This window comes from Zonotrichia leucophrys, chromosome 12, assembly GCF_028769735.1.
Source record: "Zonotrichia leucophrys gambelii isolate GWCS_2022_RI chromosome 12, RI_Zleu_2.0, whole genome shotgun sequence".
NCBI lineage: Eukaryota > Metazoa > Chordata > Aves > Passeriformes > Passerellidae > Zonotrichia > Zonotrichia leucophrys.
In genome coordinates, this window is record NC_088182.1 from 11,977,670 (window position 1) to 11,996,284 (window position 18,615).

An 18,615-nucleotide genomic window follows, 5' to 3' on the forward strand; every position below is an offset into this window, starting at 1 on the left:
ACTCCACTTCCTTCTGAAAATCACAGACAGAGGGATCAGCTAGACCAAAACTTAAACCAGCACAGATGTGAAATAAAAGGTAAAAAAAAAAAAAAAGTCTTTTACTCTTACTGGACATGCTGCAGACATTGTGCCTAGTAACTGTGGCAATATCTAGTGCAAAAGAAACTTAGCATGAATCTCTTGTTTTCAAATGACATTCAACTCAAACATGCATAGGGAGAGTAAAGTTATTTTATTAAATCATGCACATCACGTGTGTTAGTGCAAATAGTTTAATCTGTACTCCAGAAATTCTATTGTATTTTTATATCTTTACAAAATAGATTTAAAACAATTAATTACTTAAAAAAATGTAATTCTGAAGTTAAGCATTTCAGAACAATATTTGCAATAACCTATATACAAGAGGTACTAAGTACCACTGGCATACGAGTGTTCTGTGGTTGGGTGGCTTCCTGCAACTGAAAAGGATGAAAAAGATGAAATGAATGAACTAAATGACAATAGTTATTTTCTACAAGTCACTTGTGGACTATTTTCTCCAACTAATAATCCTCCCATTAGCAAATCCCACGTAACTTAAGATAGAACCTTTAATTAAAGGACAATGACCCTTAAAACCTCACAAAGTAAATTATATACTAAATTTCTATTTAAATATTTAAACTATCTGTCGATTGCCATAACATCCTTTAAAGCCAATTGAATTGCTGAGATTACTTCCCTATTTTGAAGTTTCTTTTAGCAGAGCCATATCACTTTACCATTCTTTAACATCTTATTTAAGTCTTTAATAAACTTTTTTGACAGAACTGTTGAGCTGAACAAGACAACTACTGTCTACATTTAATTCAGCACTAACTACAGTGATTCCCACCAAAAGTCAGCAAATAGCAATAGTTATATTACTTAGATAAGGAAAATAAACTTTGTAATGGGGACCACTGCATCATACTTACAGCCATGTGATAAGGAGCCACAAAATTTTACTACCAAATTAAAATCATCACCTGACAACGCTTCATCAGGTATGATTCCAATTTTGTAGTATTTTCTGTATCTAGATTTTCTCAGCTATCACAGACGTACTGTAGCAGTTCTCTTAATAAAAGTTACGTCCACAAAAGCTTATTCTAAAGAGCTTCTCCAGCTCAAGTCAGAAGGTATCAAATGACTGAAAAAATAAACTGATACATGTGATATGTGAGAAGGTATTCATACTTTTAAAGAACGTATCTCTTTAAATATATGAAATTTAATAAATTACATTCAAACTAAAGTTAACATAAGTTGAATCAATGCACTATGTCCATCAAATGACCAAGTACTTGCTCCCAGAAACACCTCAGTCCACTCAAGAACACACACATGCTTACACTCGCACACGCGCACACTAAATACTTGAGGCTGGTCTTCACCATCTGCATCTCTATCTCTTTAAGGCTGGACATGAATTGTGTTTATTCCCAAAACCCATTAATAAAGCAATCCTTATGAAAGAAAAATATGCTTCCTTCGAAAGGCGTAGTAAGAGAAGTTTTCTTATGTCTTGTTCCCAACAGCTCAGTGACTAACAGCAAGTAAAATGATACACTAGTTTAAAAAAAAATAGATCATACTGAAAGGCACTGAGCATACTGCATCTGTTTCCCAAGTATTTGCAAGGTTACTTGGCTTGGATGACCAAATCAGTATTTTCCTTTTAAGTCTAGCAATCGGATTCTAAAGTCAGTGTCCACAACCCTAGCCATTATAAATAATTTGGTACCAAGAAGCCTGCTTTAGGCCACCATTATAGTACTCAGAATCCCAACATACTAATTTAAAACTTGCATGAAGTTGTAAGCAAAAATATTGCTCACAGAATGATGAATCACAATTTTATTCCCTCTTTATAGACAGATACATTTTATACAGTTTAAAGCAAATGACCCTACTGCTGTTCTCACGCAGAGCTGTGCTGTATTAAGAGGTAAAAAGGAAGAGAATTAATCTGTTTTCCCTCAGTATATGAATGTTGCCAGCTTCTAAAGGGAGGACGGTGTATGGATTCAACAACAGTTCTCATGGAGAAGCTCTGGTTAGGCCTGGGTACAGCACCACGGCTGTTACAGCAACCAAAGCTGCCATCACAGGCATCCAAGGCCATTGTCTCTGTGTGGAGAGAAAAAAGAAATCAATATCATATTTGTTCTAATTCATACTAATCAGTTTACCTGGTGGTTCCTGCAAGTCCTGAGTACCTGTTGGCAGGCATCACCACAGTGTCACCCAGGAGCCCTGCTGCAGGCTAGTCCTGACCTGGAGCACCACAGCAAACCACGTTCCTCCAGCACAGCAACTCCTCAGCTCTTGGGCACTGAGGATGGGCTGGAGGACTCTTGGCAGCTCCGTGTTCCAGCTTTGGTACTGCACACACCTCAGAGAAATCTGCCACTGAACGTGCCAAGGCTTGAGATGTTTAAAGCATGGCTCAAGGCTACACAGAGGTTTATGCACATCTTTAACTTTTGACTGTTTAAATCCAGATCTGTGACTTAGTTTGTAGCAGATCCTAACAACACCATTTTTAACAGACTGTCACAACATTGCATGACAACAATGGCATTTTAAGAGGAGGACACACTGAGAGACAAGAGAAAATGCAAGCTGAGAGTTCAGAATACAAACCAACCACCTATTTCTTGTCTTTTTTTCCCATCTTTCCATCAGCAATAGTGAGAAAAATTAAAGTGTTTAGAGTCAGAGAGGAATTTCTTAGTCCATAGATAGGAACCAAAGCTTGTTGAATTTTATTATTAGAGGCAAACTCTTCATTTTTCATAGTTAATTAGGCAATTAAGTTTTCTGACAAGCCCTAGCATTGCAGCATTGTGCAAAAGGCAGCCCATTTGCAAAAGACAAACTGAGACCGAGTTAGAAGAGGCACATTCAAGCACCAGTTAGAACAAAATTCATTGTTAGAATTCAGGAAATCACAGAGATGTTAAATGATTAGTGGATTGCTCAGCTCGTCAGTGTCAACAGAATGGCATATTAAATGAAGGGTTTGCTTCAGGTAGAGAAACACCTGTGAGCATTTCACCATGCACTATTTGATACAGAAATGGCACAAACAGGTGAGGGACAAACATACATTGACTGAACAGTAGTGCTTGTACCTTTCGCTACCACAATGGGCCGTAACACCAATACAGGAAAGCCAGGATTAGGCCGATGAATACGGCTGGGACGGGTTGTAATATGGAAGGCTAAAGAAGGGAAGGGATATTAAAAATCACTTTGTGCTATAAATCAAATCAGGTAAAGATGATTTAGAGAGGGGAAAATAAGTCAGTAAGTTTTGTTTTAAGTGAAATGTATTAAAGACATCTAACACATTATAGCATTGTCTAATCTGGTATACAAAGTTAGTACACCATTCTACTCAAATTAACAAGGACGTTTAAAAATAAAGGGAAGTAAGCAGAAAATGTTCCAAGAAACCTCTTGTCACAACTTAGAATTTAGCACTTGAAAACAATATGAATGTTAAACTGATTTGCCTGTATCTTATTTATAGTTGGTTTTAGTTTTTCTAAGTAAAAGGAAATCCTATTTGGATTTCTTGAGAGATGGACTCACACCAAATATTGGATTTTTCAGCTATTTTTTCATTCCATGCTAGTTAGCCTTTTCCATTTTCCATCACCAGCCTCTGGAAAAAAACATTTTTTTTCCTCCACTAGTGAATCAGTTACAGCTATGTCCACAGGCAAACCCGATAGTTCGGACATTTCCGTGGGATTGTAACGTGACTGTACAATCCACATCCAGTTACTACAAAGCAGAGAAGCACATTTCTATCAGAGATACCACAAAGCTCAGCATCTCTGCCAGGTCAGCAGCCTTGTGACCAAATGCAATTCTGAAAACTCATCAAATGATGCAGCTGGGCCAAACCAGCAGCTGGCCAGACTGCAGGGCTCATCCAGCTTATGGCTCCTCAGAACCAGCCACACTTTTTCTCAGCTGTGCTCTACTCATGGAAACTACTGCACATTCTGGATGGAACAGCCTCTATCTGTGATACGAAAAGTTAAAAGAAAAATGGACCTAAATGCTTTTAATCTGTCCTTGGAAGACATCTGCTTTCTCTGTATCCTACTCTATATATTTGTGCACACACAAAGACACACAGAGGTTAAGGTCAAACCATGCCGAATATTTTTAAAACTGTTTGTGCTGAAGCTACCTTGATTTTGTTCAGTCAAATAAATAAATGATAAATTCATGCTTAACTTTTCTAAAACATGGTGATTAGTAAGTAAAATCTCATCCTGTTTTGAATTTGTAGGAATCACTAATTTATAGAACCTCCAATATGGTTCAAAATACAGGAATATCAGAAGGTATTCCAGTCTTGTTCAATTTTTTTCAATCAAGGCAAATACTTAACAGAAAAATTATGTGTAACTGTTGAAGACTTTTTCATGCAAGATTATTTTTGTGTCACAGGTGCCACGAATCACAGTGCCACCTTCCCACAGAAAGCCCGTTGGCAGAAATAATCACAGCAGTGTTCAAAAAGTGCCAGAGGTTTAAATCAACCAGAGCAGCTGATGTTCTCAAACCATTGAGATCATTAAATCTGTTGTGTAAAGCGCATCAGGAGGTAACCAGTGGCTACAAGCATGCAGACACAAGTGTGCACCACACCGCTAAGCATTTCAAAAACACAACACTGCCATAGAAAAGTAAAACTTCAAAATTAAAACTTAATATTTAAATGATATCCCAAATGGAGTACAGAAGCCTTGTCTTTTGTAACATTTGATGATTCACCAAACAACTTTGTAGATATCTTTTTGTAAGTTACACACATTCTTGGCAAATGAAACCAATGATAAATACCATCACATTCAATGAGAGCACCTCCACATTATTAGATTTTCCCCTCACAAGCTTATCAATACATAACAAATCTCCCTGTTGTCAAGGAGCATTTAACTGCATGTTTCAATATAATTGTGCATCTTTTTTTAGAATATGAAGATATGCAAACTCAGACACAGATGGGCTGCAAAAAGGAACAAATCCCACAGTGGGAAGTCACTTTCTGTCCTCAGAAATGAAGTAGCAGATAATGATTCCAGCATAAAGGGGCAATGGTACTTGAAAAATTTGACCTTGGAACTCAGCCCAGTATCCATGATGTTTGAAACAATCCCCAAGATGGATATGTTTTACATTACTGACTGTGAGTAATGTTTGGTGAGCAGTGAGTTTGCCCTTATATGGAGGATGCTCTTCATCACACCCTGACCTCCAGGTTTCAACTGTCACAATTAACTCCTCTTCTGCAAGCAGCTTTTGGCAACTGCTGTGGTTTCTGCTTTCACTTAAATACTCACCTCTAATTCTCCCTAAAATCTCCTTTCAGTTTTTCCACTTTCATCAGGTGCTCCAATTTCCTTCACAGTATTTCAACTCTTTACTTTTTCCCCTTTTCCACTGATCATTTTGATTCTGAGATTAATCTTTTTAACAGGGCAGAAAATCTCACATTCACAATTATTTACTCAGTGTGATCTCTTCTATTAAAATGGGGTGGGGTTTTAGTGTGGTTGTTTTTGACTTCTGCTTTAAGTAAGTCAAGTAACTCTGAGCACTGCAGAAAAATCCTAAGCAAGAATCAGGTTCCAAAAGAATGCTGAAATCATATTCCTGAAAATATGTCTGAAAAAAGTGAGAAAGGCTTTGCATTCTTTACATCTTTGACAGCTCCATGATGTTCAAGGTTTATATTCAAGAATTAATTATGGCAAATATTCATACAAACTTTAGGCATCCAGCTGATTTAGAGGATAGGACCTGTAAAACTTTGCTTGTAGTCAGAGAAACAGTTTGCTAAATTCTGTTACAGAGCATTAATATCCTCCTGTTTTGTACTGTGCCTTAGAGCTGTTCACCCTGCACTGGCCAAAGAGGCAGTACAGGAAGACAAAACCAGCCCCCCCAGGGTTGTAAGGGACCTAAAATAAAGCTATGACCACCTTATAATGTGTCTGCCACACCCTTAACGTTTGGAAGATTTCAGAATCTCAGTAAAATAAAAAGTTGTCTCTAGTTGGCAACTCAGTTCTAATGATACAAGCTTTCAATTAATTGAAAACCAGAAAGCACGGTTTTCATTAGTGAATAGAAAGGACAGTTCAGCTGTACTGCCTAAAGCATGAGCCCACCAGAAATAACCATGGTTAAGAAGCATAAGCAAGAGTAAGGTGGGAACATCCATTGTAATCAATACCAATAAAATGAGAGCAGCTTGAAAAGGTTTACTCAATTCATTTGCATACAGGTTTGTCAGCTATTGCCCCTGTATCATTCTTTGAAATCAGAAAATTTTACTTAGTTCTGGTTCACTAGTACTTAAGCCACATATTTTCAAGAGAGCAGGTATCTAAGGACATACTTTAAACTGTCAAGCAACTGTAAATTTAACTTTCATGTGTAATTGTAACAGTGTAATGATCTGCAAATCTGCACAGGTAGGACTAAAAGGGAATTCTGCATAATATGGTACCCATTTTTTTCTCTAAAAGTCCATCCTTTTCTATATGACTCTTCCATATTCCTTCAGTCAACAGAATTGCCAGTGTCATAACCTGACTTCCCCACATATTTGGTACAGACTTACATTGTTTCCTTTTTCTTGTAGCAGCTTCAGGTTTTCTTTACATTGTTTGAGCTCCTCCGTGAGTGACTGGTTTTGTTGTTCAGCCACCTCATACTTGGCCTTCAGCTCTGAGAGCACAGTCTGTGTTCTTTCATACTAAAGACAAGGAGAGAACAATGTGTGGACCCCTGGACACCCAGCACATGCTGACATCTGCTTAGCACACAGCTCCCTTCGCTGTCATCTGCCCAGACTAACTCGCCTTGCATCACTGCACTCTCTTTTCATAAAAGCAGGGTAGAATTTAGATTTCCTTTTTTTCTAAATTAAATTTTTTTTGCCCAGCTTGGCAGGGCTAGGACTACCAGACCCAAGGAAATACAAAGTAAATGCAAAGCTTTAATTAATCTCTCATACCAGTTATTCATTATCATATTGGAAAGGACTGTAAAAACTACAAAGATGAAACAAGAAATGGGGGAACAAGGAGTACTTCACATTTGAATAGTGGTCTTACATCTAGGCTGCAGGTTACACCCCTCTAATAGGTGCAAAATTCAACACTCTGTATGAAGTAAATCAAATTCTCTTCCACACAGCAAATTCAAACATAAGAGCAAGGCAGGCATTAAAAAAACATTATGCCACAATCCTCAGTGTGGGTCAAGTACAAACAGTACTGGGTGAATGGGACATGTTCCTACAGAATGGGTAACTTTTCCTTTTTCAAACCCACATTCCATTTTTCCTATTCTAGCAGTCCTCCTGACTGTGCTTAGTAAGGACAGAACCAATGACCTTCAGTACTGGCATTCACCACAAATTTAGAAGATGAGGCATCTTTACAAATACTGATCTGATTACAAAACAGAGATTAGGACAACTGGGATTTTCAGATTCTGAGAATTGTAAAGAATGTGACATGAATGAATTAATCATGGAGTAAACAAAAGGACTGCAAAAGAAACAAAGAGCAGTGACTGGGGAAACATTCAAAATGTTCATAAGAGGAAGTAAGTTAAGTGCTGGAGACTATGGCCTTGTCCAGACAATCTTTAGAGGCCAGGCAGATTAAATACATGCTCAGAATGCTGACTCTTCCTTATGCACTTACAAATCCATTAAGATAAAAGATCTTTGTAAAGAATATGTAGTCCCATTGCCAAACAGAAGAGTTCAAATCTAACTGGGAAGATTATACTGTGAAAATTAACTTTGACTCATAACAGCCAAAGAAACTCTGGACTATAATGTTCATGAAGACTCTGAATAATGGTTTACCTGTCTGAACATCTTAAAAGTAAATTCACTACAGTAATGCATGTAAGTAAAGTTTAAGAAGTTCTCAAAGAACTTCCTAAACTTCAGGTAAATGTGTATTTACCTGAAGTCTTCCCTTTTAGATTTGACTCCCAGTTTATATTTTCAGAGCTACCATTTAAACTGCTTGCCATAAACATGTAAAAAAAATATTTACCAGAAAAAGTAAAGAATTAAAAGCCTCTTTTCCTTTAGCTTAAACAGGTCAGTCATTGGGCATTACATTCTTGCAAAATGGAAATATTTCATGTTACCTCTTTCTGAAAATCTTTTGCTTGACTTTCAGCTTCACTGAGTTGAGTTTTCAGACTGGCTGCATCCCGTTGATGTTTTTCTCTCAATGATCCCATCTGATTTTCAAGTTCCTTCCGAGACATTTCAAGAACACTTATATCGCTGGTTAGTGCTAAACTCTGTTTCTGAGAGCTGAAAAACAAAACCCAATTGATTCCTTATGCATTTTAAATTTACACAAACTGGCACTTTTCACCCTTGAAAGTTTACCACATTGGTTTTGATGTGTAAATACCAATACAGACCATTATTGCCTCCCTAGCAGAGTGCTGACACAAAAGGCTGGCCATGGTCTTGCTTTGAAATATATGTCCACAGCTTGCTGTGTTTAATTAACTTTTGGGAGGAAAAATCACCATCAGCAAAACTCTTCAGCTGCTGTGGAACCCCCCAGACAAACCTTGTGCCCTTACCTAGAAAGCTCCTTCTCTTGTCGCTGAAGTTCAGATGTAAGTGAAGTATTTTCCTTCCTCAGTTTAACACATTCAGCTTCCAGAGCAATCCACTCTGCCTTCAACTTTTCAAGTTCATCTGCAATGAATAAGTTAATTGAATTAAGTAAAATTATTTCATGACTACTTCAAGGAACTAATAAAGGACCTAATAAATGGAGGAAAAGCTGGTATCAGCCATAAATCTCAAATATATTTGTTTGTAATCATGTCACATGAATTCTCTCATGAGCACCTGTAAAACATTACATTATCTTCTACTGTTATAAGGTTTATGACCCAGTGCCTGACAAGTTACTTTTTTCATTAAAGCTTTTTCTGAGCATAAAGAAGTAGAAAACAGTCTTTTTATGGGTCAACTCTAATATTTTAGAAATAGTGGTAGAAAAGTATATTTGAAGAAAATTTCCAAGGCTTCAAAATAGCAAGAGAACCACTAATACCATGCCTCTGTTTCAAGGAATAGAATGTTTAAAGCAATAAGCTTTAGTGACACTTTGGTAGAATTAAAAAGTCAGGAGCTCCCCCTTAGCACTCTTAAACTATAGAGAAGTTACACAAGTCCTCTTGGAGGTTTTCTGGCAGTATGAATCCCTCAAATTGTAAAAGTGGAATTACACTTGGTCTACTGATGTCAAACAGTAATTTAGGCATAAGTTAGTTTAGGCATAATTGATAATAACTCTTTAATGAAGCATGCAAAATGTCTTTTTCTGTGTGCCCCACAAGCCTTGGTGCACACAGATACATACATACAGGTGTGTGTGCACACAGAGTGAGTGACTACAGAGGGACAGAGAAACAGAGATGTGAGTAACTGGCATCCACCACAGTGAGCAGCAGGATGCTCTGGCAGCCCTGCTCTGGGACATCCTTTCAAGCAAGCACCTTTCAGGCGAGAGGCCTCCTCCCTCTGCTGCTCCTCACACTGCTGGCACTTGAGCTGGAACCGGGATTGCAGACTGACAATTTCTTTCTCATAGTCCGAGGCATCGTTCCTCCAGCGGTCAAGCTCCGCTCGCACCGTCTGCAGCTCAGCTTGCAAGGCAGAAATATCTGTGTCTCGTTCTGAGGCTGCTTTTTCTGCTACTTTTTGAAGTGACAGAATCTCATTTTGAGCACTGACTAGTTCATTTCGAGTGGTTGAAATTTCATTCTCCTTCTCCTTGCGAAGATTCTCAATTTCTTCTTGTAACCTTCGCAACTGAGCTGGAAAGCACACGTTCATGTCAGTATTTTTTTCAAATGCATTTACAATAAACTTAAAAACCTTACCTCCCTCTCTCAACACATTGATATTTAACAGGGCTAAAGAAGCCTAATGCAATTGAAAAAAAATATCCTGTCAAATGCTGTACCTTAAAGAGGCAAGTATGTGGGCCATGTAATACACAGAGTCAAAAGAAAGAAAAACCCTAAACCTCGGCAGTAAATGCAGACTAGGACTAAGGCCTTTTGCAAGGAAAGAGCAGCGGAGGAAGCCATGTTGGGGCAGTTTTGTGTTCCCCTGGGGATGCCTTTTTCAGCTGCAGTGTGCCTGGATCCCTGGGCTTTGTGGTTTTCAAACCCTAACCCTAGGGTAACCCTAACCCTGAGTGCCTGAGTAGCGTTACAAACTAACACTTGCTCTGAGGAAGTGACAACATAACACAGCCTTTGTGACCCTAAGGCTGGACAGACTGATGGACTCTTCCCAACGAGCTCACTCACATGCATGGATGAGAAGCTAATGTGATACAGAACACCTGACTGAGAACTTGTGTAAATCATGGGTTACATCCTGCTGTATCCATTTTGGGCTGAAATGAGCACAATTGATGATATCAATTTTCAAAAAGGTGTGGACAGGGTCTCTGTTGCAGCAACTTTACTGAATGCTCTGATGCTGGATGTGGATCTGGATGAAAAATTCCTTTAAAAGGATCCTAGAATGAAGTGAAGAGACTGACTAGCACAAAACACCTAGAAAGCTTCTGAGTGCTGTGCAGGCAGCCACAGTAAGAATCCCTGGATCATCTAGGACTGGGAAAGACTAAAAGGAGATGAAGAAGAGGTACCTATTACAGATTACACCTTTTGCATTTTTAAGTTACTATTACAACCATAGGAATTTAAAGGAAACATTCCACAACAACATTCAAAGATATGGTGAAAGAAATCAGATTTAAAACATACACTCAACTAAACATTTTCCTTTCTTAGTGACTATGATGCCACAGAAACAGTCAAAACTATACAGCTTCCCTAAAGAGTGGGGAAAAAAATTTCCTACCTTGCAGAGCATTTATTTGCTTGTTGGATTCTTCAACTTGCACTCGATATGCTTTTCTCTCTTCTTCCAAGAGAGCTACAAATAAAAGTGAAAATGTGCCCAAGAGTTTTTGTTAGTAACATGAATTTCACCTGTGTAATTAATTTTAGTCACAATCTCTCCTTCAGTGAAAAGATTAAGCAAACATATTACTTCAGAAAGTTATCAAAGGTAGTAAAACTGTGTAAGTAGTTTAATAAAAGTTAATACTAAGACATCATTGCATTATTGTGGTAGTATTACAATTAATTTGAAATTTATACAATTTGTTGCCTGATCTGAAAACTCCATGTGTACTAAATGCAAACTGGTGTGAGAGGAAGGAAAAAAAAAGATTGTAAATATAACCTCTAATGCACACTGAACAATATGCAATTAAACTGAACTACACTATTTCCTCTTAAAAACAACAGAGCTACATAGCTGACAGGATGATCTAACAAAGAGCTACCACTGAAGACATTCAATTACATCCATTATCTAACTGAAATAAGGATGAAATCTGAGTTCAAGGATGTACTCAATACTATGTAAACATGTTGGTTTGTCTTGAACTACTTGAAAATTGTAATATATACAATTTTCATGAATACCCTACAGAACCACGTTGATCTGGGTCTCACCTTGAAGTTCAAAGCATTTTTGTTTACTTGTCCTAGCTAGCTCTTGGGCTTCAATCAGCTCCTTGTGCAGTTGCTGAATTTCTTGCTTAGCCTCAGTTTCTGATTGTGCACCCTGCAATTCATCTGACAAAAGAACATTTTCTTTGAATCATAAGTTTGTACAACAGCTTCATTTGCACTGCCACGTGCTGACTGGCAACTTTTTACTCAAATCTTCAAAAGTTAGTTAAAGTAAACTCAAAATTAGATTAAGCAAATATTAGCAAAAATATTAATATACTTTTAAAAGCAGTAAAACATATGCAAACCTTAAAGCATTCATTACACATGACATGCAATGTAAAACAAAAATTAACAAGAAAGAATTAGAGAGTTTAAAAAAACTGCATAAATTGGCAAGGACTTCTGTTTTGACAAAAACATGGAACAACAAAAGCTTAAGACAATCCTTGGCTGTGTTTACAACTTGTCTCTTTGTAAAGGAAGCTGCCCTGAGCCTGTCTCAGTGCACAGGCTCAGGCAGAGCTGCTATTCCATGATTCACTGCTGCCACCCACCCACCACATTGCCAGGCTCAGCCTCTCCCTCTCCCTCTGGGGACCAACAAGGAAAGGAAAAATTTAGGGAAATTTCCTAAAATAAAATTAAGAAAAAGAAGAAAAATTCCAACCTCCTTATTTCATTTAGTGGCCTTAGTGAATAGTAAGATCAATATTGCACTTGATTTTTTTTAAAACTGCATCTTAAACTACTAAGTATGTCTTTAATATGATCATAAATCTATGCACATGATTTAAACTCTAAATAAAAACATTTGCTCTTCCCCATAAGTTTTGCATTAGCTAAAACACATATCAAATGCCTCTTAGGCTTGTAAGAGAAGACTTGCAGTCACAGAAAATAAAATACTTTTACAGCTGAAGTTTTGGAGGAATTTAAGAGAGGAAAACAGTATTTGTTACTAAGAGCAGTGTCCTCCAATGGGCCCACATCTAGAAATGAGATGCAGGAACACTCCAGCCTGCAGGCATCTGCAAAGCCAGCAAACTCTCATTTACTAGATTTTCCTTAAGCAGTATCTGTGCACAAACTGATCTTTCAGCAGGGACAAACAGCACTAATAAACTCTATGGGTAGAGGGCTGAAACTTGATATACAGCCTGTTTGGTGAGAAAGGTAAAGGAAGAAAACTGGTGAAAGAATTCCAGCTGTGTATCATGAGAGGGGGTGGAAAAAAAAGCCTACACAGTTACCTGGTCAATAAATGTCTGCAACTATAGAGCACATGGATTTAAGATAAAGGCTTAGAAAAATATTATTTTGGTTTGTCTGGACTTTGCATTAATAAGGAAAAAAACCCCAAAACTATAATTTAACTCATCATTATACTTTTGACATTCATATTCAGCTGTATATGTTATCAATAAAACAATTATAGATTTTTTTCCTTGCTCTCTTAATTAAGAAAATAGTTTAGCAAATCATGCTAAAGTCTTCATACTGCATCTCTCCAAGGGGCTGTTTTTCCTGCTCTCACAATAATGAACTGGTGGGTTTGAGCAGAGCTGAGAACACACATGTGCTTTTAGACTTTTTCAGAACAAAATTATGAGAGCAGAAAGAACAGAGAGGACTACATATTTCATCCAAATACTTTGTTTTATGGTTTATTAGCTCTAAATCCAAGTTTCTCTTTACTGAATATGTTTTGTTCTTAGCTTCTCATGGATAAAGATTTAGAGCAATTAGACTTCCAACCCTCTTTAATGAGACTTTTCAGAAGAAATGGATGAGGAAGTCGACAAATTATGCTCAAACCATGCCTGATAAAGAGGCAGTGTCCCAAATCCAACAACAGACACCCTAAATGAACTTTTATGGTGGCAGCAATTTCTAGTCAATGAAAGCACACATCATAAAAGACAGTACTGCTTCAAAAGAGATGAGAGGAAAACTCTTTTCTACATCAACACAAAAGGGGAATTTCCATGTGCCTGACATGCTTCCAAATCAAAAGCCAAGAAATATAAGTACAAGAAAATATTTGCTTCTTAGTCTTACCCAATCTGAAAATTAGGTGTCTTGTAGTTCAAAGCAAATATAAATTTGGTGCTAATTCTAGTTTTGAAAAGTACTTCTTCACTAAGTAGGACTGCCCTATTGGCAAACAATAAAACTACTACATATCATGATGCTTAGAATGAGTTCCCTTTAGAAGCAAATTCACATCATGGCTAACTGTCCCCAAAGCAGAATAAGGAGTTACCATGAATTACTAAAAGGTGCCAGAAAGAATTAAATAAAAAAGGTCAAGTACAGCATTTTTTCTTCCTCATTCATTTTTTTACCTCGTGGACAATTTTAATCTGTGATCAGTTTGCCACATTTTAAGAAATGTTCTCAATTAACACCACTTTGTCTTCCACACAAATACAGTGAGGCTTCCCTTAACGTTGACTCTAATGGTAATTTTTAAATTGTTTAAAAGACTTTTTTATAACCATTTTAATTTAATTTTTTTTTATAACAGAGATAATACAGAAGCCCACCCAGGCTGTGGTCTTAACTGATCCTTTATCTGTATGTGCCTGGCCTGTGGAAGCAACTTAATGAGCAGGCTGGTATTTCTGAAAGTTCACCTTCAGAATTTTGCACGATTTCTCAGGTTATTTAGAAGACAATTTTCAGGGTACTCAGGTGAAGTCAGACACAACAATTTCAACCCTGAGGTTTTTTTTTAGCTTCATAAGATCCACATGAAGGAAACTGCACCATATGTTTAAAATAAAGTATCTGGTTATTCTGACATAAAACAATGGTTCCCAAACTTTCTGAGCTGACAGACCACTGCTGATTTTCAAAATTTCTTATGTAAATTACCACTATTCAGCAAATCCTCAGCTGAAACACTTCCTGCTAAGATTCCATGGATCACGCTTGGAATTACTATGAAAACACAAGGACATTGGTAAGAACAAGATTACCAGTCCTCCAATGACATTTACTGCTCCTTTCCATCTGTTCAACATTTACCTGCCCTAAACTTGGCAATAAGTAGTCACAAACAGCCTGTTTAAACAGAAGTGTCCAGGGAACTGTGATGAATGGTTAATAAAGTCATTCACCTTGTGGGGGAAAAAACAAAACCAACTCATCTGGCACAGCTTCCCCCCTTCCCCTCCTTGCCAGATTCTGATTTGTAGAAACTTAAATCAAATCCTGAATGCACTCAAAAATTTTGATGGAAAATTGCTTGGAGGAATCTACAGCAACCAGAAGTCTCATAATTTTCCTGTTCCATTAATTTCTTTTGTAAATTTCAACAAAACCTCTGCCTTTTCCAGCGGCCGTTTCTGCATTCCAAACAGCCGCCAGATCAAAAATGTTCTCACTCTTCCTTAATTGTATGGCTGCATAACAAGTCCACTTGAAAACCTTTCTGAGACCAATCAGATCCTTTTTAGGACAAAGTCAGGCACATGAAGTCAGTCTCTGAAAAAAAACTCAAACAAAACTGTGGGTTTACAGGCCCTTCATAAAAATTAAAAGGGCAAATGATTCATTGCACAGATATTTTTTAATGGTTTCGTGAGAGCAAAATAGGAAGGCCCATAAATAGCCTCAAGAGGAAGAGAAAAGTTGCTGCCAACCTCAGTTTTATAACCAAAAATAAGACTATTATAATCACTACAAACAACATTATCAAAGTCTACCTTTTAGCATAGAAAGTCACTGAACATACTTGTTATTAGTTGCAGATATTACAGCAAACCCCAACTGGAACATGCCCGGTATCTCAAACCCTTCTTTCTAAACTGCTGTGCTGAACTGATGTCCACTGGGAAACATCAAACTCCATTTTATGCACATTGACAAACAGCAAAAGTAATTTGTGCAATTTTTGGAAGCCTTTCTGTCGTAAAATTAGGGAGTGTAAACAATTGCAGAGAAAGCTCTTTTACAGGTCTCCTACATTCCGTTATGGTTTCCTTTTTTCCTGAGTCACAAAGAACTGTGACATTCTTTTACCTGTGATCTCAATAGGAGCATAATTTTACAGATCTTATCAAGTGTCTAATTGCTAAAGAAGCATAAAATGATTTTCAATAGGCTAAATGTAATAATTATTATGCCACAGAAATCTTCAGTAATGAATATGTAAATATCAGCTTGCTAATTAAGTATATGCCTTCAATGCATAAAAACCAATAAAAATTTTACATTTATAGAAACGAAGCTCAAAGCTAAGCCTCAGCCATCATTCCAAATACAGTTACAATACAAACTTCCAATCTTGACTGTGTTAAAAAAGAAAATCTAAAATCTTGTTTTGATTCACCCATCACTGCAAACTAACAGAAGCATTTCTGACAGTGATGGAAGCTATACAAGTAAAATGCTTAAAAAATGTCAGTGGTGGAACAATCCCTCCTCTCCCCAGCTATAATCTGAAAGGTGTACTGACTCTAATTCTCAAGTCCAAGTTGTAACATGTAAATTCCTAGAACAGCGTTGGTGAGTACAGAGATTACATTTATACACAGATGATTTCTATAGCAACACTCACAAGTGTGTTTTTATATCACTCAAAGGAGTCATTACTAACATTTAAATTTAACTCTTCCCTACTACATGATTAACATCTTTGAATTCCAGAATTCTATTTTAAATATTTTTTTTATTTTATAAAAACAAGGTAGATAAAAAGATTACATATACAGATTATGCATCTGAAATTGAAAAAGTAAATTTGTTTACCTTTTAGAAGAGCTACTTTGACAATAGGTTCATTTAGATCTTGGTCATCCATTTGAGCATCTAAAAAGAAACCCCACACCTTTCAGAGAGCAGGCAGACTGCAGACAGTTCTCATATACACATTCTTTACATGGACAGAAGATTTTATGTCCTTCTCACTTTACAGGAGTCAAATTATGAAGCCACAAAATAGACCACACTGCTCTAAGCTTGTCTCTATGGATAATATACTGCATGATTTTAAGAAAATGCTCCTAATTACCTAGATTTAATTTAAACCAATTAGAGGTTAGACAAATCTCAGTAGTACACTCTTACCTGTAGTGTCGTCGCTGCTTTTTTCCTTGCTCGGGCTAAGGGTGTCAGACAAATCGTTCGATTCTTTGACTCGTGCTTGGTTTTCTGCAAGAGACAAGGAAAAGCAACTACAATCAATAAATGCTTTGTTCATCATTTCTCCTGTACACCAAACTACTGCTAAATGTCCAGAGAAAACAACTTGGTTCAAGAAACAGTTAAAAACCTGCTGGGTGCTTATTTCTTTGCAAGCCTGGGCTAAAATGGATTCCGCATCTCTGGAATCATTAACCCAGCCTAGCCTCTAATAAGGGATGCAATCGCCTCGTGCACAGCTTGAGCCTGGGTTAATGCTGTGCTCTTGCCAGCTGGAACTGTGCAAAAGCTGATTCAATCAGCAAACAAATAAGAAAAGAGAACTAGAACAATGCAGAGACTGTAGCAAGTCAAAGAAACTGCTGTAAAGAATAAAATTGTGTTTCAATATTTTGAACAAATTACATAATAACAAGACTTGCACATACCGTACTGTTCAAAAGAAGCATGGTGTGAACCATTAAAGAACCACAGCAATATAAATTAATACATGAGTTTCTAGAAAGAACTTTCAGTTTAAATTGTATTAAGAGAAAGTGTTATGTTGCTCCCACAAAAAAATTACCCTTGTGAAATATCTGTTCATATATAATTCAGCACTTTTATTACAGCAGCCCAGTGAAGGCACACAGTTGGTTTTGATGGGCTTTTTTGGTTTTGTTTTTGGTTGGATTTTTTGGTTTTGGGTTTTTTTTCCCCAGCTCTAGACTTTTAGACCACATATTTTCAAAATCAAAGACATTTTATTACACCAGTGCATCTCTGTCCCACACAGAATCACCCCTGACTCAGTCTAAATATTACACATGACGGACATAAATTTTAAAAAATTTTTCTTAAATAACAATTACTGTTTAGTTCTGATAGGTCCATTGAAAAGAGCAGATAATTTCTGGTGTGGGCTAACCCAGCAGGTCTGTCAGCAAGGAACTGTCACCAACATACAGGTGAGGTTATACAAAATGAAATCTTTCTTGGCTGCCTATTCAGAGCCTTGCTTTGACAGCTCTGCTGCCCACCTGCAGGTTACCAGAGGTTTCCTCTGAGTCTCAAATTCCAGCAGAGTCATTATATGAAAAGGGGTCAGTACAGAATTCCCAGGGCACAGACATCTCCCATCCATGGAGAAAAGCACAGGGAACACAAATAATTTCACCACATACAGATAACAGGCATGCAACAATGAAGTACCAGGACACAGGACGAAAGGAGCACATCAGTAAATAAATCGTGTTACACAACAGGGTTAGTATATGAAAATAAGTAAAAACCAAGGGAATAATAAGACATCTTTTCAAATAACAAGAGAATACACAGAACTAACTTCCCCCAGAACAAAAGAAGCGGAAACTGGAGACAATCTGTGCGGCTGCATGAGGAAATCAACATGACAGAACACGGAGAGAAAAAAAAACGAAAAAACCCACAAAGTTTTCTCAATCTAAGATGAAAAGTTTTCTATAACTCTGTGCCAGATTAACATCCACTTATCCATGAAACAGAAGGCAGCAAGTAGAAACAAAGCAGCTGGTGAAGAGGGAGACTCTTCCCACCCTAACGCAACTGAAATCACCGGAGAAGAGGAAGGGGAAAAGCACCTGTACAGTTAAAGCACACCAGAGGTTCAGACCCGGCAGGTATTACAAACACAATTCCCATTTTAGCAGACTTCAAAATTCATAATGATTGCTTGTAGTTAAAAACCTAATCTCTGGGGGTAGGTGGTTCTTTGCTAAAACAAAAAGGGATCTTATTTTTAACTAATATCTAAAGGTGTTTCTAATCAAAACATTGTACATTATC

At 37.3% G+C, this 18,615-nt stretch overlaps 1 protein-coding gene across 31 annotated transcripts in view; it reads right to left on the reverse strand.

Moving 5' to 3' along the window:
- Nucleotides 1–216: 216 nt before the first annotated feature.
- SLMAP (sarcolemma associated protein) overlaps nucleotides 217–18,615 on the reverse strand; it is a 73,223-nt gene continuing 54,824 nt past the window's right edge. For 16 of the 31 annotated variants that reach the window (XM_064723682.1, XM_064723674.1, XM_064723665.1 and 13 more), the window contains 9 exons: nucleotides 16,738–16,821; nucleotides 16,420–16,479; nucleotides 11,662–11,784; nucleotides 11,000–11,074; nucleotides 9,616–9,936; nucleotides 8,689–8,806; nucleotides 8,236–8,407; nucleotides 6,683–6,817; nucleotides 217–2,157 (listed from right to left, as the gene is read on the reverse strand). In XM_064723682.1, coding sequence (XP_064579752.1) covers nucleotides 2,068–2,157; nucleotides 6,683–6,817; nucleotides 8,236–8,407; nucleotides 8,689–8,806; nucleotides 9,616–9,936; nucleotides 11,000–11,074; nucleotides 11,662–11,784; nucleotides 16,420–16,479; nucleotides 16,738–16,821 — 1,178 coding nt within the window. In that variant the 3' untranslated portion in view covers nucleotides 217–2,067. Of the gene's footprint in view, nucleotides 2,158–3,164; nucleotides 3,255–6,682; nucleotides 6,818–8,235; nucleotides 8,408–8,688; nucleotides 8,807–9,615; nucleotides 9,937–10,999; nucleotides 11,075–11,661; nucleotides 11,785–16,419; nucleotides 16,480–16,737; nucleotides 16,822–18,615 lie in introns of all 31 variants that reach the window. The other 15 variants (XM_064723685.1, XM_064723668.1, XM_064723678.1 and 12 more) reach the window with 3 other exon arrangements.